Source organism: Rhynchophorus ferrugineus, unplaced genomic scaffold (genome assembly GCF_030347505.1).
Source record: "Rhynchophorus ferrugineus isolate W39M unplaced genomic scaffold, kcgeb_rfMv2 rfM9, whole genome shotgun sequence".
NCBI classification, from domain to species: Eukaryota; Metazoa; Arthropoda; class Insecta; order Coleoptera; family Curculionidae; genus Rhynchophorus; species Rhynchophorus ferrugineus.
The window spans coordinates 282,558-309,459 of NW_027472588.1; the positions used below are offsets into that span (position 1 = coordinate 282,558).

General features: G+C 33.6%; 1 protein-coding gene across 2 annotated transcripts; it reads left to right on the plus strand.

Moving 5' to 3' along the window:
* The first annotated feature begins 406 nt into the window (after positions 1-406).
* LOC143202408 (uncharacterized) lies at positions 407-25,643 on the plus strand. Of its 2 annotated transcripts, none has more exons than XM_076413915.1 (5): positions 407-519; positions 16,910-17,011; positions 17,071-17,275; positions 19,900-20,095; positions 25,198-25,643. In XM_076413915.1, the coding sequence occupies exons 2-5, from the start codon at positions 16,918-16,920 to the stop codon at positions 25,354-25,356; spliced, it is 654 nt and encodes a 217-aa protein (XP_076270030.1). In that variant the 5' UTR covers positions 407-519; positions 16,910-16,917; the 3' UTR covers positions 25,357-25,643. The 2 variants fall into 2 exon arrangements, with proteins under 2 accessions (XP_076270030.1, XP_076270031.1); XM_076413916.1 differs by having other exon boundaries at positions 496-610.
* The last annotated feature ends 1,259 nt before the right edge of the window (positions 25,644-26,902 follow it).

Here is a 26,902-nt window from a genome sequence, read left to right on the forward strand (position 1 = left end):
AAAAGAATCAAACCATCTAATATTGGGTAGTGAGGCTCATATAATAAAAAAATACATCAGTGACATGTATAAACATTATCTAGATTTAAGTTATCATAAAGACAAATTGTATCTTTGTCGGAAACTACTAATAACAATGTAATAATTAAATAATAAAAAAATATGTATCTAATAAAATATGAAATGGATGTTTTATGCTTCTACGTTCGCCATATTTGTAAAAGAAACGATGCGAACGATGGGACAGGACCGTCGAAAGCGAACGCTGCAACGCTACACCGTAATAACAACAATAATAACAATAAAGTGAGCCCGCGCGAAGAGGACGATCCGTCCGATGGTACCGAGCGGCGGTACTGGACGGTACCTGGGGGGGAACCGGTGTCTCATCATGGCAGGTGCTCTATCTAGGCCACAGCGGTTGTGGGGATGTAGGCTGGCTATATACAGCGTGCCGAAATCTTCATTCGCAGTTTTTTCAGACGTCCGCTGATCGCCACTACACAAACGTACAAGAAGGTAAGTGTGGAAGCCCTGCGGCTTCAGGTTGGTGAGGGTGGTACAGTGAGTGATTATCGATCGTTGTTCTGTGCGAGTTCGACCAGGTGCGGTGAGTAAGAATCTCGATGGAGAGCCCAATCGAGTCTTTTTTACGTCTATTCCTCAGCTTTCGGCGGTTCAAGACTTTCTCTATGGTAAAACTTCTTGCAGAAATTTAATATTCATTGAGAACATATCTCTAATAGTTTATATTAATCAATTCTTCAATAATTAATAAACTTGTTGATGCTTATATAGATTTTCTTGCACACTCCCTGTATTTATTGATACAACATTTTACAATAAGACTTTTGTACAAAAGTTGGTTTCTAATAATGATACGCAATATTAATGGTACCATACATAATACCTTACGGGCTTTTTGCTAAAGAAAACACATTATTTACAATGGATAGTTAAAATTTACTTATTTAAAATATATGCTATTTAATTCTATATAATTTTTCAAAATAACAGTTTCTTCTTTTTGCTAAATCATTCATTGAACTATTTATTGATTTCTTCGAAATCGGCGAAACGCTGCTGATCTGAAGAGTACGGCGCATGCGATAAATCTTCCTATCCGAGTGATTTCAAGACTTCTTTGACCGGTTTTTGCAGAAAAATCACCTTTGTGTATATTGTGGACGTCCTCTGGTCAATACACAGTTTAAATTGATCATTTATTTTAATTGATTTCTTCGTAGTGATCGGTATTAACTGTTTCGTCAGGTTTGAATAGTTCCAACATCAATCTAGTTCCTCCGAATACAGAACATGGACTTGCAATCTATGGGCTTGCTTCGAAATAAATCCATTTTTCATTATCCATTACTATTCAAGGCAAAAATGAATTTTTTCATAACATTGAAACAGCAGTTCACTGACGATTTTTCGATTTTCTAATCGGCTGTCATACAATTCGCCTAACATCCATCTTTTGGATTATTTCAATTGCTTGTAATCCTTCACAAATTGCGACTCGACTAATATCCAAACTTCCTGCCGACTGTTCTTGAGTTTGCTTTGGGTCTTCATCCAATATTTCCTGTAATTTACGCATCTTCAAACGTTTTCGAGCTACCAGAACGTTCTTTATCTTGAAAGTTAAAATCTCCACATTTTATCATTCTGATCATAAGTCTATACCAGCAAGAAATGACCACCAGCAACTTTTAAAAGTAATGAGTGACAGAAATGCACGTTTCACACAAAAATCGACATTTTCCAAAAATTATAAACACTGTTATTTTTGCGGAATGTAACTTATATAGTTTTGATGTTAATTTCAGCAGAATAAAATGACATTTGTATCAAATTATAACGTTGTATAACTATGCCTAGTGAAATCTATTACAAAAACCGGAAAGTAATTACTGACACACCTGGTATTATCAATTGAAATACTAATTGTATAGATAACTATTGAAAAAATGGAAAAGTTATTCGTAGAGAAACTAACTGAGATTATTTAAAACAGATTTTGTGAAGATAGTGATTAGAAACATTGAAATTATTAGCACTGATACGCCAATAAAAATATTACCGCAACAAAATATTAAAGCCACCTCAAAAAATATAAAATACCTTGGAATGGGGTTTAAAACATTTTGAGCTAACTCGTAATTCAACCGAGGCGATTAAACGGAACTAAATCCGGCGAATAAAGGGGTTATGAGTTGATTTTTTGATGAAGAAATCATGAAAAACTAATGATATGTGCGAAGGGACGTTATTTCAATGAAAAATCCAAGGGTTATCGTTAGTTGTTCGAAGATACATCGGAATTCTTTAGAACAGTTTGATTCATAATGAAAATCACCATGATATTAACGTTTTGTTACGTTTTAATCTCAATAATGTTTTATGTTTCCAAAAGAACATTACAAATGCTTTTAACCTAACATAGCTTTGATTAAAAAATTGAAAATGCATAATTGTTGGAAACAAAATTTAACGCTAACTGAACAATTTAAGCTTTATGATGGCAATTATCGCCTCTCCACGTTCGATTATCTCCTTTTAATTACTAATAAGAGAAACCTTCACACCGTTAGAGCCTAATTGATTGACAATCAAGAGGTAAATATAATGACTTTGATCTTTGTGATGGGCTAGCTGGAAATTAGTTTAAGGTTATTTTAAACGCGAGAAAAAAAAACAAGCCGAAGATGCACCGCAGATGGTCATGGTCAGGCGACTAGTTGTGAGTGGTCCGCGAAGGTCTCGAAGATCATTAAAAACGAGACCGATGTGAGGGCATCAGTAATATTTCGCCTCGGGGCAAAACTATATTACTTGGTGATAGTATGTTGAGGTTGCATCAGCGATAATAGAATCCTTTTACCTTGATTCTAATTATCGTGTATGCCATGATGCTAAATAAGTTGCGATGTTTTATGACTTGTCGAAGGATACGCATCATTAAGTTGTTTATAGCGTGGGAGTTAAATATGATAGTTATCGCTATCTAACAACATCAGAGATCATTAATTATGTTGTACTCTAGACACCAAAAGGTTTCAAGAAAATCTCAGACATTTTCAATATTCTATTTTTTATTAATTACATATTACAAATTAATTTATTAACGGCTGTTCTGTTATAACAGGTGAGGCAAAAGTTCCGATTAGTAGCCTAATCGTTCAGTGCCTCACAAAACCACAATTTACGTTCACATGCGAATTTTCGACAGTACGACAGCAGAGAGGCCTCCTTCTGGAAGACGACGGACCTCTTGTAACGCTGAAAATGTGGCTCTGGTGCGCGATAGTGTTGCAAAGTCTGTTGCAAAGACATGTGGTATCAGCAAGATGGGGCCACAGCGCACACATTTCGTTTAACAATTCAAATATTGAATGACGCTTTTTCACGAAGAATAATCTCGCGAAGTGGCGATTTAACATGGCCATCCAGATCTCCGGATTTAACAGCACCAGACTTTTTCTTATGGGGTTATTGAAAATCAAAAGTGTATGTGAATAAGTCCTAAACGATTCAACATCTTAAAGACAATATTCGTAACGAAATTCAGCCTTAAATGTTGCAGGATGTCATGAAAAATGCATTAAAAGAGCCGAAAGTTGTATAGCGATTCGCGGTCACCATTTAGTCGATATAATTTTTCAATCATAACGAATGAAAATGTAAAGACCAAGTATACTTTTTATGAAAACCATATTTACTTATCTTCGGTTTGAGCAAAGTGATAGGCAATCAAACTTTTGCCACGTTGTACTTGCATCAGTACATAACCAAGATAAGTATGGGATAGATACATTAATATGTATTTCATAAATTAAATTAACATTTAAAGTTCTTAAGATAAAGTTAACATTAGCAGTTGTTGTGATTTATTTCATGCTTTAAGGAAAAATCTTGGATCACTTCGTAAATCCATCTGATTTAGAGGTTTTCGTGCAGTTCTTCGTTGGTTAGGTAGCGATAACCTTTGGTAATTATTGTAGAACTTTGTTTTGGTAGCCTTGTATTACTAGTTAACTTGTGTTTGAATCTAGACCCATATTTACATAGATCCAAATTAACTTTATGATTGACTAATCCCTTTAGATTTTAGGTCAAGTTGGGGGTATCTTACGACTAACCAGTACAGTTGCTTCACTGTGAATCTAATCTGCTCTGGTTTTTGTCTAACACGATGTTTCTAATTTAATTTACCATTGAGATGTATTCCGAGGTATTTAGCTGATTCTGCTTGAGGAATCGGACAGCCGTCAAGTCATTCGTGATTAGGTTTTTGTCGTTTCGTCACATCTGTCTGTAGTCCATTTCCAATTTAAACTATATATAAAAAATCTATCAACAATTATCATTGTGATGTACTGTCTCTTTAAAGGCATCTTTTAGCATAAGTTTTTAATTTAGCTTGGCAACTTAAATAATGTTACATCATGTTAAAATATCATCATAAACGATGATACAGCTGGCCAAAAAATCTTCAAAATATTTTCAATGTTGTATAAGTATTAATCAATCCATTTATTATATTATAGGTTTGAGCAATACTTTTTTTAATGATCTCTTAGAACTTCAACAATCTGCCCGTGGGCAATAGGTATTATTATATGATTTCCGTTATATAATATAACTATCCTTACATTTAGAAGATCGCATCCGTATTTTAATGTCTACCCTAACTTATTCTAAAGACTATTCTAACTTATTCTAGAGATGATTAAATCTCTCTATGTGTCTATTAATCAGTTCGTATGATAGTTTGCGTTTGGACCTACACACTTCAGTGTCATCGCGCACATTTAACTGTTTGGCGAGTGTATTAGGATGCACTAAAACTCTTTCTGAGACTAGGATTACTTCGAATCATACCTGTTTTGGATTCTAAAGAGATATCATGCTGAATCAGTTTGTTGGAGACGTAATATGGGACGTCGACGATGACTCGCCACACTTTATTCTGGAACATTTGGAGGATAGCTATGTTATGATTTGCTAGTATTGACTTATACAGCAAAACTTTATTTTCCAATAAACATTTAGATTTACGTCCTATCAGCCAATACATTTGGTTTAGTTTAAGCTCAAGCTGTTTGCGTTTTGTCACTATATGTTTTTTCCATATCAAACGTCTATCAAAATGCATTTTCAGATGTTTAACGTTGTCTGCTTGCGAAAATTCAAGATTATTCAATTTTACTGAGGGACAAGTTCTTCTACAAAAGATGAATGTCACATGCGTAGATTTTGTCTCATTTGTTTTGATACATCACGTTTTCAACCACATTCGATTTTGTTAAGATGAAGTTGGAGGTTTCTTGTCGTTGATATTGGATCCCCATATGATGATAAAACCGCTGTATCGTCAGTGATAGTCATCGATAGTGAGCCAAAAACACTGCCCTGCGAAACAACCGAATATATTGGGTGTAAGTCAGTGTATTCGTCACTCTGTTTGACAATAAAATGTCTGTTTGTGAGGTATTATTTCAGCAGGCAAAAGCTTCTGTTGTCCGTTGTGGATATTTCATACGAGTACGGATTAAATACTGTAGAGTTTAGAGAAAACTTCCGCTTTATCTTTATCATTCCTAGCCCAGGTATTGTTGTCAATTTTAATGAGTGAATATGTTGTTGAAGTTTTTTAATTTTTCTTGTTAACTTTCCAGATAGAATATAACAATAAATAATTATACCAGTATTTAATCAATATGTTGATTCCAAAAAAATCGATGTTATAAAATGAGAGCAAATATCATTTACTCCAGGTGAAATTGACTGAGACATGTCTGATAAACTGGTTAATAGCCGGTCCGGCTATGATGCAACTAATTATATCAGTTTTTCTAGTGATTTATTTATGTTTTATCTTGTGTTGATACTTTCTAATCAATTTCTCCGTGGTATCTTTGGTAAAAAAAAACTACGCCTATTTGATTTTAATGAACTTAATTAATTTTTTTACGGTCGTCGCTTTGCATATTTCGCAGCAAGTAACTTTCACTGGGATATTGTTTTTTTTGATTTATTGACGTCCGATATGGTTTTATTTTTCTACCACGTTGTTTTATTTCGTACTGTAAATGTTTATTCGATCTGTAAATAGCCAACAATCACTGGGGACCAGATCTGGAGCATAATATGGACGGCAAAGTAATTTACATGTCTTCTTAACTTGGTGAAATATAATTTTTTCTTTACTTCTTTAACTGGACTGAAGTTCTGAAAGGCCATATGTCAACCATATTTCATATTATATATATTATATATAGTATACGTGTTCTTAAAACTTCTTTTACTTCATTTTCGGCAATTATTGAAAGAGGCAATTCATCTTCGTTTACAGGTATTAATGGTTGTTTGGGATAGCGATATAATTGTGTTGCTTTCGTAAGGAGATGAAATGTTAAAAAAGATATATGTCTATAAAATATAAATATATATATAAGATAAAATGTTTGAAGAACATGTCGGTGCCCATCACTAGTACCAAATCATCTTGATTGTTACAGGACTCCTTAAAATATATATAAAAAAACTACAGTTACAATTTGTACTTCTTTGGGCGTATTCACCATTCCATCAAAAAGGTCTTGTTTGTTTTCTAATTATTGTTATAGACAGATTTAAAATATAAAATACAAAATACAATATTTCAATTAACTTCATTTTAAACAGAGCGCGTTCAAGGATATTAAGATTTGTATCGTTTGGAAAGCTGGATAACTTTATTTTTGATGACTGATCGCTGTTTCTATTCGTAAAAACAATAAAATCATAATATTCGTTACTAGTACTGCTACTTTGTAATTTGACAGTGACAGTTTAAGTTTAGTTTTATATTATTTATATTCAAATGTATTTTCGAGCTACAAGTGTTTGAAACATTAACTAAAAGACACCTCAGCATTAGGTATTCGGAATACTACCATATTAATTATATTTCCACTTCAATTATGTATTTTAATAACAAGTAATTCATGTGCTGCCCAACCCTGGTTATAAAGTGAACTTTATTTAGTCAGGATATAAATAAATTCGAAAGGAAACTTGGATAATAAAACATGTACTTCTACCCATTTTCACATTATCCAGATATATGTTAAAAAAAAGTATTGTAGTCTGTTCAAAGTTATTTTGTACATACGTCATTTAAATTTGTGTTTAAACGTCGCAATGTTGCCGCATCAACTCTGAGTTTAGTTCAGTTCGGCTTTGACATACAATAAAAATTCTAATCTAAATAAAATAAATGAAGAAAAATTTTATCAAATATATGTTATTTTAACATTATAGTACATCTAAAAACTACAGTTAATTAGACAGTCACAACAGTTTATAGGCTGGAGTTATAATCTCTTAACACTATAGTTTTCAAGAATTTTGCATAAGTCTGACAACCGGCCGACTTTGACAGGATCATTCTTTTATGTGTTCGAACTAATCAGGCAGCATTGTGTCTCTTTTTAACTAAAATAAGAAGGAAACTGTTGTCTGATTCTAAAACGAGTCTTTACAAATTGCGGCAGGCAACACATTAAACATCTTGATGACGCATGTATAAAAAAACTTTGAATAAACTATAGTTCATGTTATAAAAATATAAAATGTGTACTTAATGACACAAAAACATATAAGAAAAGAATACAATAATTTAACATAAGATATATAGAAATTAAAAATGACTGTAAAACGTTATGATGTAGAATTCTTATGAAAAAGAAGTTTTGATAATGAAACATGGATTCCTTTTATCATCATGAAAATATCATGAGTTCGAATATATTGAAAAGAAATTAGGCAATACAAACATCGTGTATATTTATCAAAATACCAACGATTGTTTCACGTTTATAATGGTACCCATACCAAAACGTTTTCATAGTACTCGCTAGTACCGATTAGCATAATTCATCGATCCGTTACGGAGAAAAGAAGCCGAATTGTTGACGAGAGATCGTTCATCAATTCCGACAAATCGATTTTCTAGACTTGTGGGTCAGTGTCAAGGTCGCATTTTTACCAACCGCCACCACCTAGGACTTTTACCCAGTTTTGGATACAGTTCACCGCGGTAATTTAACGATATGCTCGTAGGCTTTCTCTTTTGCGAAACGAACTGTACGTTTCGACCGAAAAAAAACAACAATTTCGTAGATAATACCGAGTAGTTTATCACCATCTTGATAATTGTCGAAATAAATCGCTTCGTGTATTTTTTTCACCGTAATAACATGCTTGTTTTTCATCGTATTTAGCAGATGAGGGTCAACGAACCGCTGATATAAACGAAGAAGCCGTCCGGATTTGATAATCCTCGACTTTCTCTAAATATCACCAAAGAATAGTGAGTGAAATTGAAAATTCACCGAGAAAATGTTGATTAAGCATAATTCTTCATTGTTAGTAGTTGAAAACCGTGCTGTTCGTACAAACAAATGCTAAAATATTTCATCGCAATTCTGAAATAGATAGTTTACAACTATAATGTCGTATATCTCTAGTAAGATAAAACATGATAAACAATAGATGTCATTTATGTCATTACCAGCAGGACACATTTTATTATTTACCGGTACGATTAATGTCAAATCTGTTTAAATTAACATTAAGTTGTAGTTGCTCTAATATCTCATAATTTATTGATCATCAGTAGTAAAACAGTTTTATGTATATTTATATTATTTTAATTATAAAGCCTAATATATGGTCTATTCAAAGTTTTTCTGTACATACGTCAACTAAATTTGTGACGTCAAAACGTCGCAATGTTGCCACATCAACTCTGAGTTTTAGTTTATTTTGTCTTTGACCTATAACGAAATTCAAATTTAAGTGAAATAATGAAAGAAAAATGCTATCAAATATAATTTGTTTTAACATTATAGTATATCTAAAAAACACATAAATGTTTATTAAAAAAACAGTCTATTTAAAAATATAGTCTATTTAAAGTTTTTTTTTAAATACGTCATCAAGTTGTTTAATGTATTGCCTGCCGCAATTTGTAAATTCGTTTTAAAAGCAGACAATATTTTCCTTCTCATTTTATTCTAGTTAAAAAGAGACACAATGCTGTCTGATTAGTTCGAACTTGTAACCGAACCAGCCTGTCAAAGTCGTCTGGTTGTCAGACGTATGCAAAATTCTTGAAAACAATAGTGATAAGAAGTTATAACTCTAACCTATAAACTATTATGAGCTGTATAATTAACTATGGTTTTTAGATGTACTATAATGTTAAAATAAACTATATATGTTTGATAACATTTCTGTTTCATTATTTTCTTTAAACTAGATTTGTTTGTATATCAAAGCCAAACTGAACTAAAACTCATAGTTGATGCGGCAACATTGCGACAATTTGACATCACATATTTAGATGACGTATGTACAAAATTACTTTGAATAGACTATATTTTATTAGCAATATAATAGTATTTTAAGCCGGCTTTGTCGGCGCAGTGGTAAAGACGACAGGACGGTCCACCTACTGTTGCGATAGTCGCGGGTTCGAATCCTGCTGGGGCATGGTCGTTTCTGATTGTTCAATATTCGTGACTGTCCTAGGCGAGAGTGTAAAATCTGACAAGGAAAATGATCTCATTCACGCCAGTAACCAGGCTGGGTAAGACCGGATGTCTTCTGGGATGAATTCTAAGTTGGTCACTCGCCAGTCGGTAGATTTAATGCCGAGTACCGTGGTTCAGAGCCCACGTTAAACTGTAGGTCCATTCCAGATAAACCTTCGTTGGTAAAAGCAAAACTTTAAAATATAAAAAAATAATAGCATTCTATATACGCAACCAAAGTGATTAAAAATATAAAACCTATTAATAAATAGTCGATAATAAACTCTTCGTGACTTATTAAATTATTATCGCGTCCAATTTTAAGCAACTCATTAACTAAGATTAACCTATAGACCAACAAGCACCGAATTTTGAAACTGCTATTAAAAAAAAAACAAGCCAATTTAAGTCAATTGTCACGACAGCGATTTCTGCACGATTTAATTGCATAGAATGAAACAGAAACAAGAATTGGGTGGTACTGGTCACGTATCAATCAGAATTCTCATTCAGTGCGACCAAAGAAAGTTAAATATAGTGAAAATCGAACGCCAGACTCATTAACGTTCATTCCTGCGCGAGTTCAAGTATGCATTTTAAATATTCTCGTTCATTTTTCCCGATTAAAGTTCAATGAAACTCAATTGGTGTGCTCCAGGAAACATAAATTTTGTCTCAATATAGAGGGAGACATCTGGTGGTCTATTTTTGAAGTTTTGTTTTGACGTTGACAACAAATGACATTTGACGTTGACAGATGTGTCAATATCAAAGATTCTGTGTACAAAATATGTAATTGTGATGGTGAATAAATAAATATGACCAATAAGTGTTAGACGAAAGAAAGAAAAAATCCTAATAACTACAATATGATTGATAATTTAGAATTTCGATCAAAGTTAAAGGTTCCTGCCATGAAAATTGGTAATATAACTACCATCATCATTACGTTCGTCACGATTTATCGAAAATTTACACAACTATAAGCTTCGAACGTGTGGGATCTGGGTTAATAGTATAGTGATTGCTTGTATAAAGTTTTCAATCGGATGAATTGGGTTGCAAAAAAATTTGGAGTGAATGGTCCCGTAACGCACAAACCTTCACCACTAACCGTAATTTATTCTACATACAGTTTTGACGTACAATCACCCACTTATTTGCCAATATAACGAGTTTAAGACAGACGAAACTATTATGAGGTTATAACGAGCTTCTTCCACATTTTATTCGTCCCATCGGTTTTACGAATGGTATAATTATGTCGAAATCTTCATCCTTTACAGTACATAATGTCTTAAATATCCTTAAAACCAAATTAATGGTCTTAAGTTACACGATATATATCCGAATTTTAAATAATAATAACTTTTTACATTTTTTGAGGTCGTTACATTCGTTTTAAGGTTATTGAACGGGGTTTTATGTAATAACTGACTTTACAGGATGACTGTTACGTAACCGCGAGAAAGGATCTTAAGATTTTTTAATCGTTCTGTTCGATTTCCTGTTCATATTTTAAGGTTATGGGGGAATGTTTCTTCTCTCGCTTTAACAGCTCGGTTGTGACATCCAGCTTTTTTGTTTTCCTGATTATATACTTTTATATCTGATGGCGTGACACGAACTTATGGAAAAGTTTTAGGTTATAACAGGTCAATTGAAAGTCCCCGGCCTACCATAGTAAAACAATTTTTTCTGGCAAAACTAATTTTTTTTGTTCAACTTAATTCCCTTCAAGGGCGGATACACTGATTTTAGCGACCCTCCAACTTTTCGATACCATTTTTGTAATACGATTTGTCTTTTATTTCAACATAGGCCTCAGTTTCGGCGATCACCTCTTCATTCGACGAAAATTTCTTCCCAGCGAGCATACTTTTGAGATCTGAGAACAGGAAATAGTCGCTGGGGGGCAGATCTGGAGAATACGGTGGATGAGGAAGCAATTCTAAGCCCAATTAATGGATTTTTGCCATCGTTTTCATTGATTTGTGACACGATGCACTATCTTGGTGAAGCAGCACTTTCTTTTCCTTCAAATGCGGCCGTTTTTCGGTGATTTCGTCCTTCAAAGGGTTCAATAACGCTATATAATATGTGCTGTTGATTCCATTTTATTCCATGCACATCCCAAAATACAGACACCATAACCTTGCCAGCTAACTGTTGCGTTTTTCCACGCTTTGCAGCGGATTCGTCGTGTGCAGTCCACTCGGATGACTCTCGATTGGACTTCGGAATGAAATGATGCAGCAATGTTTCACCCATTGTTACATATCGCCGCAAAAACTTGGGTTTATTACGCCTGATCATCTTCAAACACTACTCCGAATCATCAACTCGTCGTTGTATTTGGTCAAAAATGAGTTTCACAATAACGAAAGTTGCTTCACTCAAAATGCTATAATTCACAAACTACTGATCCGACGGCTGTCAAATTTATACACGCATCTTTTGAGGGTTAGTTATCCCTACTAAAAAACATATGTATTTAATTCTAGTAACGCCATCTATGTGCCAGGCCGAGGATTTTTCAATTGACCTGTTATTTATTTTATTGCGTTAATGTTAATGAATAACAATTAATTGTTATTTATATTTTGAAACAATATTTTTATAATTTTAATGATTATTGTTTTATTAGATATGATACAATTGGTTTTTTGATTATTTTCTTATGCTAATGATGATAATATTGTAATGGAAATTTAAGGTTATAGCAAAACGGTTCTTGTTTTATTTTATTAGGCGTGACGTACTACTTATTCGACATTGAATAACAACAAATATACGGTACGGTGATTACAATAACGCGTAAAATTCTATTATCATCAAGAAATCCAACGAAACAATCATAAATAACTCGCTAAGTAAGTTTTTAGGTTAAGAAGGTTTAAGTCGCAAGTCGATTGCGAAAAACCAACACGGATTTCGCCAGATTGTATGCAAAATTGCAAAAACGCATCTCGTTCTTCTTCTTGCGGCCTGCGCAATACATTCTAATTACCATTATCCGCTACTCGAGAGCTTTATGCAACAGCAAAGAAGTATTTTCTCGTGTTTAAGAAAACATTCGTGTTCGGACGTGGTGGTGAAGAAACTGTCTAACCTTTTCGTCCAACTTAAATAATTAAATGAAATGTTTTATTGTTCATCTATGATGAAACTGAGAAGCCTGAACGTTTATGAATTATATTTATGACTTCTTCGATGTGAAAATATGGGATTACTGCATCATTTTATGGTTTAAATCGCCAATTTCCAATTTCTATTATTACTTTTAAATTATTTTTGACATATAAGCTTTTTAAATAATATTTATGAAGAAATCAACATAAAAAAATTAGTAAAATAATGAGTAAAATTACAATAAAAAAAGGAATTGGAAGGACGATAATATATGAAGAAGAAGTATCTGTCGTTAACCTCAAAATGTCATGCCAGCAAACTATGTATAAAAATAATGATTTTAAAAAGATTTCATTACAATAAATTAATTTTTTTTGTATCGATACACGATAAAAATTAAATAAACACATATTTTAACATAAAAAATTAAAATATTTTTATTAAAATAAAAGAAGAGCATGGGAGGATAAAAATATATAAAGAAGAAATATCTAGCCTAACCTCAAGATATCATATCAACCATTTATGTATGAAAATAATGATTTTAGGAAGATAATTAGTTTTAATTAGATATAATTAATACTTTTTGTTACAATAAGTTAATATTGTGTGTCCGTAGACTAAAAAAATTAAAATGCATATCAACAAATAAGTAGTGACGCTGTTAGGAAAGCCCTAATAAAATAAAGGAAGAAGCTTCACGTTATAACTTATAAAACATTATAATTCTCATAGTTATTTGCCTATATTTGAGTATAACTACTACTGCTAGCTTAAGATATTTAATATAACCACATGCATATTATGAGTTATATAGCACCAGCGCCGTGAATATACTCTGTAACCATAACCACTTCTTTTTTGTTTCCTTATCAATTAATATCTGAATATCGATTATGTCAAACATGGTGACCATTAACAAACAAGAAATGTCATTTAAACAACTACGTTCCCACGATTCAAATCTAATGAACGTTTGATGTAGCAATTACTCGGTATATCAGCGGCTTTCTCGTGTCGGACAAACGGCTTAAAACCTCAACGAATCTGTAATTGTCGACGAGTGAAAACGTCTACACAATCTGACCTTTTTCACTTTCTTCCGAAGCAGTTCAACGCCCTTTCAACCCCATGATTAAATCTCGCCTCGGCCGCTTCCTCATTTCTCAGCTCGATGGGAATAGAAATCTTTCCTCTTCTTTTAATTTTTGCCGGCTTTTACTACATAATTTGACATTTTGTCGTGTCCGTGTGACTTTATGAACTATTAATATACATATTCAACAATGATTATTGAAGTTTTTGACCAGTTGTATTGTATACTTGTATTAATATTATGGTAAACAATGTTCTTAACATTTCAAAGACAGAGGTAAAATAAGGAAAAAATGAAGAGGTCTGGAAATAATTTTTAAGCTTGATGGGAACAAAAATCTTTCATCTTCTTTCCTTTTTTCCGGCATTTACTACATAATTTGACGTTTTTTCGTGTTAGATACTTTATAAATTATTAATGTACAATTTTAACGATGTTTATTGATGTCTTTGACTGGTTTTATTGTATACTTGTATTAAAATGATGGTTAGCAATGTTTCTAATATTTCAATCGAAAAAAAATCTAAGTTTCTTCAAGATAATTCTTGTTTAATTATCAAGAAAGACAGAGATAAAATAAATATATTATGAAGACATATCTTGAAAGTATTTTTATGCTCGATGGTAACAAAATTCATTCCTCTTCTTTTCCTTTTTTCGGACTTTTATTACATAATTTGACGTTTAGTCGTGTCCAATATTTTATTAATTATTAACGTACAATTTCGAGGATGTTTATTGATGTTTTTGGCTAGTTTTATTGCATACTTGTATTGAAATCATGATTAATGTTACTAACATTTTAATCGAAAACATTTCTCAGTTTCTTCAAGATAATTGTTGTTTAATCATCAAGAAAGATAGACGTAAAATAAAGATATTATGAAGACAGGCCTGGAAAGCATTTTAAATATTTTTACGCGTTTTTAATAAACCGTGTCACTGTGGATAATGATATTGGTAATTTCAAGAATTAATATGTCATTATTTCGATACTGTAAACATCATAATTATTGTTTATTGTATTTTTTACGTCTTTTGTCGAATTCTATTAGAATAAATTGAAAAAGGAATACATAAATATTAGACGTTTTACGCGATGGGTCAGCTGGCGACCTAGATGACTTATTCGACCGAGTTTGACATGGCAAGGAATGTCGGGCTTGGTCTCCAACCGACATACAACCGGTCGGTCTGGTAGCCTGAAAGAGGATCACCAGGTCTATTCAGCAAAACACATAATGGTTCTGTAATTAATCGGAACAATGATGAATATTTACTTCCGCATTACGTTTTTCATCAAGTGGGCATTGTTAGGTGGTGATTTAAATCTTTGTCTTCGTAATTTTAATTTGAAATATCGATCCAGATCGACTGCGTGGTACTTATGACTAATAAAATATTGCAGGTTTTAAGTTGGTATTAATAATCTCAGAGGCGGGAAATATTTGTTAAAGATACAATATTATATTAGAGCGTTAATTTGGAATCATTTTTATAGTCTATTACTGATGCTTGTTCATTGATAAGATATAAACTTACGTGTGAACGAAGCTTCTTACCCGAACTTGAACAAGTCTTCCTGTCACAAAACTTGATATTGAGGTGAAGCTACTGCCTAACCAAAATCCTGGACCCCTCTGAGAATATACCATAACAGGTTAATTGAAAAGTCAACTTTTCGATACCATTCTTGTAGTACGATTTGTCCTTTGCCTCAAAATAGGCCTCATTTTCGTCGATCACCTCTCCATTCGGTGAAAATCTCTTTCCAGCGAGCATTTTTTTGAGATATGAGAACAGGAAATAGTCGCTGGGGGCCAGATCTGGGGAATACGGTGGATGAGGAAGCAATTGTAATCCCGATTCATGGATTTTTGACACAGTGCATTGTCTTGTTGAAGCGTCACTTTTTTTTTCTTCAAATGCGGCCGTTTTTCGGCGATTTCGTCCTTCAAACGGTCCAATAACGCTAAGAAATAGTCGCTGTTGATGGTCTTTCCTGTTTCAAGGTAGTCAATGAAAATTATTCCATGCGCATCATAAAATACAGACGCTTGCTTGCTATTACTGCCTTGCCAGCGGACTGTTGCGTTTTCCCACGCTTTGCAGTGGGTTCGTCGTGTGCAGTCCACTCGGATGACTGTTGATTGGACTTCAGTATGAAATGATGAAGCCATGTTTCATCCATTGTTACATATCGACGCAAAAACTTGGGTTTATTACGTTTGATCATCTTCAAACACTGCTCCGAATCATCAAATCGTCGTTGTTCTCAGTCAAAAGTGAGCTCGCGCGGTACCCACATTGCACAGAGCTTTTTTATACTTAAATATTTTTTAATGTTTTCGCCGGTAACAATCTCTTTTGGACGTCCACTGCGTTCACCGTCATTTCGTCGTTCACCGTTCAGTCATCATTTCACCAGCTCTAAACTTAGCATACCAATCCTTAATGTTTGATTTTCCTGGGGCAGTGTCCGGAAACCAAGCCAAGTTTTTGCTTCAACTGTATTTTTCCCTTCAAAAAGCAATATTTTATCATCACGCGAAATTTCTTTTTATCCATTTTTTTCACAACAAAAGTTGCTTCACTCAAAATGCTATAATTCGCAAACTAATGATCCGACAGCTGTTAAATTTATACACGCATCTTTGAGGGTTAGGGCTAACTAAAAACACATGGATTTAATTCTAGTAGCGCCATCTATGTGTCAGGCCGGGGACTTTTCGACTGAATTGTTATACCAGAGAAAATCCCCTTAAGCTTTGATGCATCAAAGTAATTTTGCACATAAACGCCATTGTGTCCAAATTTCAACATAGGTAAACGCAGAATAAAAGAATGCGTTGTATTATCAATAATAGATATCTACGTAACGTTTTCTGACGACAGGCATTGTTCATTGTCCTTTGTCCATTCCCACGGATGCCCTTCCGCTTTTTTTTCCGCGCGATTAATCGGTAAAATCGTCGCCTGCATTATCGGCAATGTCATCAGTCGGTTAATTAGTACTTATTAAGCTCACCATGGGAATATTTATACAGAACATGTTAATTTATCGATTATTTTATGACTGTTTCGTTTGTTTCAGGTTCAAAGATGATCAAACAACTCGCGTTGCTCCTTATAGGAGTTACTGTGGCCCTGGCTCAACGAAGATTGGCCTTGCCCGATCCCAGAAGTTGCGCGAACAGTACGTCGACCCAAAACTCTGGAGTTACGTCGTTATTTATTTGTTTCCGCGTGTTGCAGGGGTGCGTCATGCCACCTACCGGGACGCCCGTGGAGTAACACACTCCTACTTCTTCAGTTGGGAGCATCTGCCCACCAGGAACCTGGAAGTCGACTGGTTGGATTCCCGAAACATTTGCAGGAGACATTGTATGGACGCCGTCTCTCTGGAGACACCCCAGGAGAACGAGTTCGTGAAGCAACGAATTGTGCGAGGCAATGTCCGGTGAGTTTACATGAAACATGTTGGCTATAAAAAGATATAGTGTTCTGCGGTCTGATAACAGGTCAAGTCAAAAGACCCCGGCCTACCATATACCATAAAACACACTTTTTTGGCAAAATTAGTTTTTTTTATTCAACATAATTCCCTTCAAGGGTGATACACTGATTATAGCGACAATAGGCCTCAGTTTCGGCGATCACCTCTTCATTCGACGAAAATTTCTTCCCAGCGAGCATTCTTTTGAGATCTGAGAACAGGAAATAGCCTCTGGGGGCCAGATCTGGATAATACGGTGGGTGAGGAAGCAATTCCAAGCTCAATTCATGGATTTTTGCCATCGTTTTCACTGACTTGTAACACGATGCATTGTCTTGGTAAAGCGGCACTTTCTTTTTCTTCAAATGCGGCCGTTTTTCGGCGCTTTCGTCCTTCAAATGGTCCAATAACGCTATGTAATAGTCGTTGTTGATGGTCTTTCCTTTTTCAAGGGAGTCAATGAAAATTATTCCAGGCGCATCCGAAATAATACAGTACAGTACATACAATACAGACGCCATAACTTGACCCGGCTGGCACTGTTACATTTTCTCACGCTTTGAAGCCGGTTCATCGTGTGCAGTTCACTCGGGTGACTGTCGATTGGACTTCAAAATGAAATGATGGAGCCATGTTTCATCCATTGTCACATATCGACGCAAAAACTCGGGTTTACTACGCTTGATCATCTTCAAACATTGCTCCGAATCATCAACTAGTCGTTGTTTTTGGTCAAAGGTGAGCTCGCGTGGCACCCACTTTGCACAGAGCTTTCTCATACCCAACTATTCGTGAATGATATGATGTACACGTTCAGTTGATTTCTTTAGAGTGTCTGCTATTTTATTCAATTTCAATTTACGGTCATTCAAAATCCATTTGTGGATTTTTTAAATGTTTTCGTCGTTAACAAGCTCCTTTGGACGTCCACTGCGTCACCGTCTTCGGTGCTCAACTGTATTTTTTCCCTTCAAAAATCAATATTTTATCAACACGCGAAATTCTTTTTTATCCATTTTTTCACAATAACAAAAGTTGCTTCACTCAAAATGTTATAATTCACAGCTGTCAAATTTATGCACGCATCTTTTAAGGGTTAGGGATAACTAAAAAACATATGGATTTAATTCTAGTAGCGCCATCTATGTGTCAGACCGGGGACTTTTCAATTGACCTGTTAGATGATGCTTGAAGTCATTTGTGGGAATGTCCGTCTTGCCAGTCGGAATGTGTGTGTGTCAACTCGATTGTTTGTCCGAACACTCACTACAATTTCTGTGGAAGGAATTCGCACAGAAACAGAAAACAGTGGTTTAATAAAAACTTGTTTAGTTCGATGTTAAATACTACATGTGGTCGACGGGAGAATGGACAGGACATTAGCTTAGATAAATGAACTACGGAAGCTCTATAGAAGTGGTATTGTTACAAAGGGTAGAGAAAAGAGAGAGAGGCATCGTCGTGGTGGTCTTTTATAGCCGGAAATCGCATGGTACCAGTCCACCAGCAGCAATCTTGAACTTAATGTAGATGTATAAGTGGTGGCTTAAAAGGTCGTAGCGGTCGCTATACATTATTACTTGTCATACTTTTTTTAGTTACCCCTACATTCCCTATAGCATCAATATATCCAAGATTTAGAAGTAAGAAACTCGGCAATTAACATACAAAAGAGAATCAGAACAATGTTTGCTGTCGTGGTTATCTGTGAACAGATACACTGATTGGTTGGAACTTTATTTAATATAAGGTTACAGGAGGAAAATTGTTTAGATATAGAGAAAAAATGTTATAGCTATTCATTCTCTTTGTTGGCGTGATACTTAATCCGCATATACCAACAACCGATGGTTGCTTTCCGTGTATATTCGTTTGCCTAGATTGTTAAATATTAATCCTTTTTAGTAGAATAATTTAAAATTGTGTCAGTAAGCGAAAATATTAAATATACACGTTACAGCATTTAACCTGTAACTAAAGTTATAATAAAATAATAAGAAGCAACATATTATAACCTAGAAAACCATTGTAATTCTCATAGTTCTTTGCCTATATTTCAGTAGTAGTATTACAAGCGCTATCTTAGGATCAGTATCTTTACATTTTCTGGGAAAATAATTAAAGATCATCATGTGGAATTCCTCGAATAAAATAAATAAATATAATAACTATTTTCTAAACAGAATTAAAAACAATCAAAAAGATCCTTAAAATTTGTTTGTACACATTACATTTTTAACCAAACCCGTCCAATAAAAAAAGGCGTCTAGGGCCATCAGCCCTAATTTATGACGTCAGCACGTCGCAATGTTGCCACATAGATATAATCACGACTATTAAAGCGCCAAAACAACGTTTACCGTTTTGTAACCTCTAATTATTATTACTAATGTTTTGAAGAATTTTATAGACATTTGGCAACATGGGCCATCAGTAGCAACTCACAAGGCAGGCAAATTCTGCATATCACATTTGCTAATTTATAATGATAAAATATGTATTCTTAAAATATTAATAAAACCAGTAGGAATTTTCTGTCTATATTCGTATATATTAACAAATTTAACTTGTACCATATGCAATTCCAGATACATCTGGACATCTGGACGTAAATGTAACTTCGCCGGCTGCGACCGTGCAGACTTACAACCACCAAACATCAACGGATGGTTCTGGTCCGGATCCGGCGCCAAAATCGGCCCCACAACCCAACGAAACTCCGGCGACTGGAGTCACACCGGAGGTTACGGCCAACCTCAGCCCGATAACAGAGAAGCAGCTCAAGTAAGTTCATACACAAGAGTCTAGTTAAGTTTGCGACGTTGCCAGTTATTGAAAATTATACGTATATTCGAGGAATATAATATAAAAGTGAATAAATTATCGTGCTATGCCTAAAATATCAAGAATTCGGTATAGAATTGAATCCAATTTACAAAAATAAAATAAAAATTGAATGGATATGTACATGGATAGAAAGTATGTACTCATATGTCTGTTCAGATTAATAGTGTTGTAATAGCTTTTTGACAATATTCACATATCAATAATTTATCCATTACTGCCATTTATAATTAAAGTATGAACAGTACAAGAACAAAAAAAAACTATAAGCAATCCTTAATCTTATAAAACAGAGAGAATGGCTTTTGTAGCACGTTGGATTCAACCCCACGATAGCTTGTAAAAGGCAACGTAGCATAATCAAGCGGAAACTACTGAAGTTTAGCGAATACGGTTGGGATTCTCCATAAATAGCCACAACACACCATATTCCGGAATAAAAACGGATTTACGAACATTCCTAAAACTCCCCGAGCATTCCGAAAACTCCCAAAACTTCCAAGGCGAATGCGATCGGGTCAACGTTCAATTTTCCGCTTGACGGCGGCCGTTTTTTTCCGTTGCTTTTTTCCCGCCGAGGCGTTTGTGCAATGCACCTTCAGTTCGTCACTGCAATGCCAAGTTGAATATTGAAAAAAGCGTCACGACCTTTGGAGGTTGTTTGGAATTCGATTTCGATGGAGTTTTCGCAAATCGCGGTAAATCCCGTCACCTAATCTGGGTCATTGTCGAATATTTTTGCCCCTTTTGGTTCGTACGTATTTATTTTCGTTTACGTAATCGGAACGATTAATATATTATCACGAATGCAGGCAACGAGCGCGTACATACAGTCCCATAGCATGTTCTCATTATACATACACTTTCTAATAATAAAATTCTACTATCAAAACTTTCTCTATTCCACTGGACGACATCTGGAGGCAATATAAATAATAAATAGATTACCTCCTTCGGCGTTCGCGTTATTCGGGTAACGCTAATTGAAATTTGATGATTTAAATACGCGCTAGGTGCCTTCACCAAATCGTTATCAATTAAAAATAAATTGTTTACAATTCGATGGTATTTCCTCAATTAACGTTAATTAGAGTTTGTCGACGGGATTATCTAATCATAATTCAATTTAACAGCGACAATAATTCCACGGTATCAGTTAAGTTATTTTATACTTGAAAATCCGACAAAAAGTATATTAAAATATATCTAGCAGTAAATAACACAAAAAAATTAAGAGCTATTAGGTTTTGTGATGTAGTCTTTTTATTTTTGGGTGTATTGAATCCAAAAATGACTTCCTTTTTGTAATAGGACGATACGTTTAAAGATGATTTGGGACAATATGTTAAATAGATATGAAAAATATTATTTTATTTACAAACCATGTATAATACATATATTTTATATTATACCTTCACTAGCACACACTAAAATATTTTCTATTACCCAGTGAGGCTATTTGAGGTATTTTTTAAACATTTCTTTAATGTCGTGGTGAGATTCTTCACCTTGTTCTTCACTCATATCTAGGGAAATGTTCCTGGAGTATTCGAAGTGGGAACTAAGAAAATGTACTTTTATACTCGTTAGGCAACCTAGGACTTGAAATATTTTTACCATTTTTTTACGATTTCTTTATAGTTAGTGTCCTTTCAATTTCAAGTTTTAGTGGTTTGTAGTGATAGTAAAAGAACTTTATGTGGCGGTACCAATGTTTCTTGTCAGCTCTTCTTGGTCCAATGATTTTCTCAGTCTTTGCTATCCCATACGTAACAATTTAAAATCACGAAATGGTTGCCAAAGTACACGTGTTACTGCACACCTGTTGTGAAGTAGAAGAAGCTGCTTTAATGGTTTCGTTTTGATGAATCTATAAAAAAGAATTCCAAATATTAAGGTCCTGGATTTTTTTCACGTTATTTTAGTTTTCAGCATGGCAAAATTCCTAGAAATCAGTTAAAAATACTTAAAAAGCCTATTCGTTACAGACCTGTGTAATTTATTATGCATTCAATTGTCACGAAAAAACAATAATTTAATCTTAATTCCCATCATTAAAATTATTGTTTAAACATAGCGCCAATAAAGAAAAAAAAATATGTTTTAGTTGTCAGTGTCAAGTATAACGCAATGGTTGACAATAACGTTCAAAAAATTAAGATATACGAACATGTGCAACACAACGAAAAAAAAATTGCCATAAAATGATTACCTATTCATATATCACGAATCGAACATTAATTACCTTTAATATTTCAGCGAGAAAAACCAGTGACGTAGATTGGATAATAAAAAAACTGTTAAATCGAATTACAATGGACGTCTGCAATTGTAATATTGAGTAATAAACGTTTTAATGTTTAGATAAAATGCTAAAGGGCAATGATGATTGAAGTTGATTACTTTTGATATATTATGAGAGTTCTTGCAATTGACTCGATTGTTCGCCAAATAGTCGGGCAAAGGCGTGAATAAAATTATCACCTGGAGATATGTCTGGACTAAGTGGTGGATGCGCTAGAACCTTCGATCTAAAGCGTGAATTTTTGACGTGTTTCTGTGATTGCATGTTATCATAGAGTTTTTGTAATAAAATAGTTTTCTGGGTTTAGATATTTTTCGGTTTTTTTCAACAGGATTTTTGAAATACAAATATTGATCCTGATGACGTTTGACGTTTTGACGTCGTAAATTTTGATTGCGTATGTGCAAAATAACTTTGAACAGACTCTATAAGTACTTGACAATTAACAAGACTTGACAATTAAGTGTCGATTTTTTGTAACAATGAAATTATTGAAGACAATGTATGGGGAAGCATATTGTTGTTTTTATTATTTTCCTCGCAATTATTCGGCATTTTCTCACCATACAAACCTTCCCTGGACTTCTACAAATATTTCAAGACGAAAACTAGCCAAATCGGTTCAGCCGTTCTCCAATTTTAACGAGACTAACGAGTAACAATTTTTATAAACAGTTATATTCAAAAATATACAATTTGTTTCATTTAATACATAGCAACGGCAATCGTAATAAGATTAAATTTAATCGAGTACATTCCGTTACGTAGTTCAGCGACCCGCACAAATTCGGTGAAAAAAAATCCGGTTCCACAAACTCGATTTCGCCTATCATCATCATCATCAAGCCACACGGCTTCCAAATGAAACATCCCGGCCTGGTCCGACGATTTTGGATTTTGCCTGGTCAAAGACCAAACGATAACGTTTCTTGGAATCGTATCCAAACTCGGTAGACTCGGTATCACCAAATATTTACGTTTTGATTTCATTATCTGCTGGTCAAAAATTATTTAAATATTTCTTGTTTTTATTCTCGACCAAACTAAACATTCGATTACCGAGAAAATAAATATCGACTGGTCGTGTTTGATGACATAACCGATTAGAATTGAAAATTTCGGGGAATTCATTGATAATTATGCGGAAACAAGAAATAAGACGCAATTATAACCTACATTTTGCCTCTAGTTTGGGGCACCACCTAGATTTTGTACGATATGACGACAAAGTGTCATTAAAATAGTTCCGTTTCGTTTTCTGTCAACTTTCGTTAAAATAATACTCTATAGGTATGTAGGTTATACTAACATCTACATAAAAAATGAAATCGCTGTATTAATTGTCAAATCAATAAGGTTATGTCACTGACAAATGATGACATTGACATATTACATTTTTAGGTTAATATTTTTTATAAACTTATTAAATAGTTTTGCGAAATGATACTTTTTGGATAGTCAAAAATCATATTTATATTTGTTTCACATTATTTGAACAAGATTAATTGCAATGTTGCCGCACCAAATTTAAGTTTTCGTTATATTAATTCTGACAACAAGATACTAATGTAAATAACATAGTGAAACAAAAATAAAGTTATGAAATATAATTTATTTTAACTATAGTACATCTAACGCATATTTATTGAAGGACTTAAACTACACTTAATTAAACAGCCACAATAGTTTGTAGATTAGAGTTGTTTTATTATATTTACATTGACATATGACAACGGTGTCGACTAGTACCGATACAAATCGAATTTTTTAGACCGATATGATTACTTGTTCGAACGCTTTAGACTTCATTCTGTCTCCTTTTAACTAGAGTAATGCTAATTAGTAAAATAAGGAAGAAAAATGATCCGGGTTTAAAAGGGATTTTACGTATTTATAAACTGTCTAAATGAATGTATAGTCTCCGTTCCAAATAACAGTGGACTCAGAAAATGTATGACGTCACAAAGGCGCAATGTTGTCACGTCAACTTAGAATATTATTTTGTTGACATTTTAAATCACAGTAATCACAAATATCAAGCGGCGATTCGAAATATGAAAATCAAAACAAGCAAAATGCCAAAACAACGTTTGCCGGTTTATAACCTCTAATTTTCATTACTAAAGTTTTAAAGAGTTTTACGGACATTTGGCAACAGGGGCAATAAATTTTACAAACTACATTTGGCAGTATATTTATCGTCACCTGTGACGTTTATTTGCTGTTCTACCGAAAGGACTGTAGAATGAAAGATATTTACTTAAGAAAACGCATTTACAAGCTGCAAATTGTAATAAAATTGCAATTATATAAAATATATACAAAACTCATACGACATAAGATTAATCCCAAATAAGTTTCTGTTTTGAAAGAAAAGAAAACAATTTCTGACATATATCGGTCTCAATTAGTCTGATTTTTAAAAGAAATAAGGGAAGGAAACAATAATGGCTAGAGGATTAGTTTGACAATTGTTTTCAAACCAATTCGGCAATGCTTAAACGATTAACAAAAAAAAAACTATAACTTTATGAAGAGGCCGTGTTTACTAAATGGAAATATCGCAAGAACATCCGTTGAACAATAGTTAACCGTGTTAAAAGTTTTATTACTCTAAAACAACCTTTAATTATTTAATTAGTATATTTATTAATTATTAATTATATCTAACAAATATTTCATCTTTAAAATTTTCATCTGAATTTGGTGTGTTTATTTTTTTTTGTTCGTTTTTTAGGGTAACGATGAATCCTGCTTGGCCATTCTGAACAATTTCTACAACGACGGCGTCAAATGGCACGACGTCGCCTGTCACCACCTGAAACCCTTCGTCTGCGAAGACAGCGAGGAACTATTGAACTTCGTCGCGTCCAGGAACCCGGGCATCCGTCTGTAAGCACATGTCTGCACCATCACCATACGGACCGTATCCACATTTTCGTCCAGCTTTAATTTTTCGTCATTAGCAATTGTGTACCTTGAATACCTTAAATAAGTCCGACCGAGTCGGATAGAGATAGATTTAGGCGCTTCACCCCTCTGTCTTTCCCCCTCCCCCACCCCGTCTTTTTGCTTGTGTGAATATGGCTTGAACTTCCCCCATCTGTCTAGACTATAGTTTTTAGTTTTTTTTGTATCTTCGTATTAATTTATGTGTATTAATAAAAGTATTTATATTTATAATTTGGTATTTTATTTCGTCATACAACTAGGTTAAGTGATGCATTAGCAATACCGATTAAAACCAAACGTGACGAGATTATTTCAAATTATTCAATCAATAACGCTTAATTGAAATTTAACTTTAAAGAAGGCCACAACAAGGCCCAAGAAACATAAACTTTGTGTGAATTAATAATGTTCTAGTGTTTTACATATTACAGGGATTATTTTACAAAAATAAAGAAAATACTAAAAAACTCCCCTTCAGACTAAATTTGTCAGAAACAGTGGACAAAAATAAAAATAAATAATAAAATCACATGGATAAATGTCTCAACAATGATCATAGATAAAATCACATGGATAAATGTCTCAACAATGATCATAGAAATTTATTTTAATAAAAAAACATGAATCGTATTTTTACGCTGGTAATATATTTCAATAGTAGGCTATGACAATACACATACTTTTTAAAAACGTCAAATGCATCTATTAAAACACGACAACCCCAGAAAAGTTAATATATATAATATTAGAGTACTTTATTCCAGTAGTAGGCTATGAATATACAGACAGAAAAAAACCATGTCACTGTCTATTCCGTAAAATGCCGATTTACACAACGGTAAAATCTTGGATTATGAAAAAAATACCAAATTTGTCTAATATCCTGATGTGGGACCTTGAGGTGTATTTGCTAAAACGATAATAAATAAAAAAAATCAATTAGTTCATTAATCTTGGGTTTTTTATATTGCAGAAATAAAACAACGCTTGAAAATATCCATTAAACTCTGAAACGTCAGTGTACGTCACATTTTCCTGTTTAATATTTCATCATGACATTAAGTCTCATAGACATTATGTTTTGTAATTCTAAACATAACTATTAAACATAAATAAAACATTTTGGGAACTAATATTGCAACGGCAAGTGCAAAAATTAATAAATCTTACTGGGTATTAAAAAAAATCAGTAGAAATTCCCAAGATCAAATATTTATTACATTATACTATATTCTAAGAAAAATTGAATATCAATTTTGAGGAAGAAGGTGCAGTTTTGTATATATTTTTTGCGTTTCCTATTATTCAGTGATATAAACAATATACTTCAAGGACTGTGTTTACAATAGAAATATTCCCCTTAAGTCCATAAAACCATAGAAAATATTTTGATTGTTGGGCCTTGAGAGTGTAAAGTTTTGTTATATTTATAAGCCAAGTGCGATTTTGCAAAAAAAAAACATCCCTATTCATGAAACTGCAAATATAAG

What these genes read in the sequence shown, in the direction of transcription:
- LOC143202408 (XM_076413915.1), top strand. Translation starts at nt 16,918, where the DNA reads ATGATCAAACAACTCGCGTTGCTCCTTATAGGAGTTACTGTGGCCCTG. An exon ending in ATTGTGCGAGGCAATGTCCG is followed by an intron (nt 17,276 to 19,899) that starts GTGAGTTTACAT and finishes ATGCAATTCCAG; the next exon opens with ATACATCTGGACATCTGGAC. An exon ending in ATAACAGAGAAGCAGCTCAA is followed by an intron (nt 20,096 to 25,197) that starts GTAAGTTCATAC and finishes TTCGTTTTTTAG; the next exon opens with GGTAACGATGAATCCTGCTT.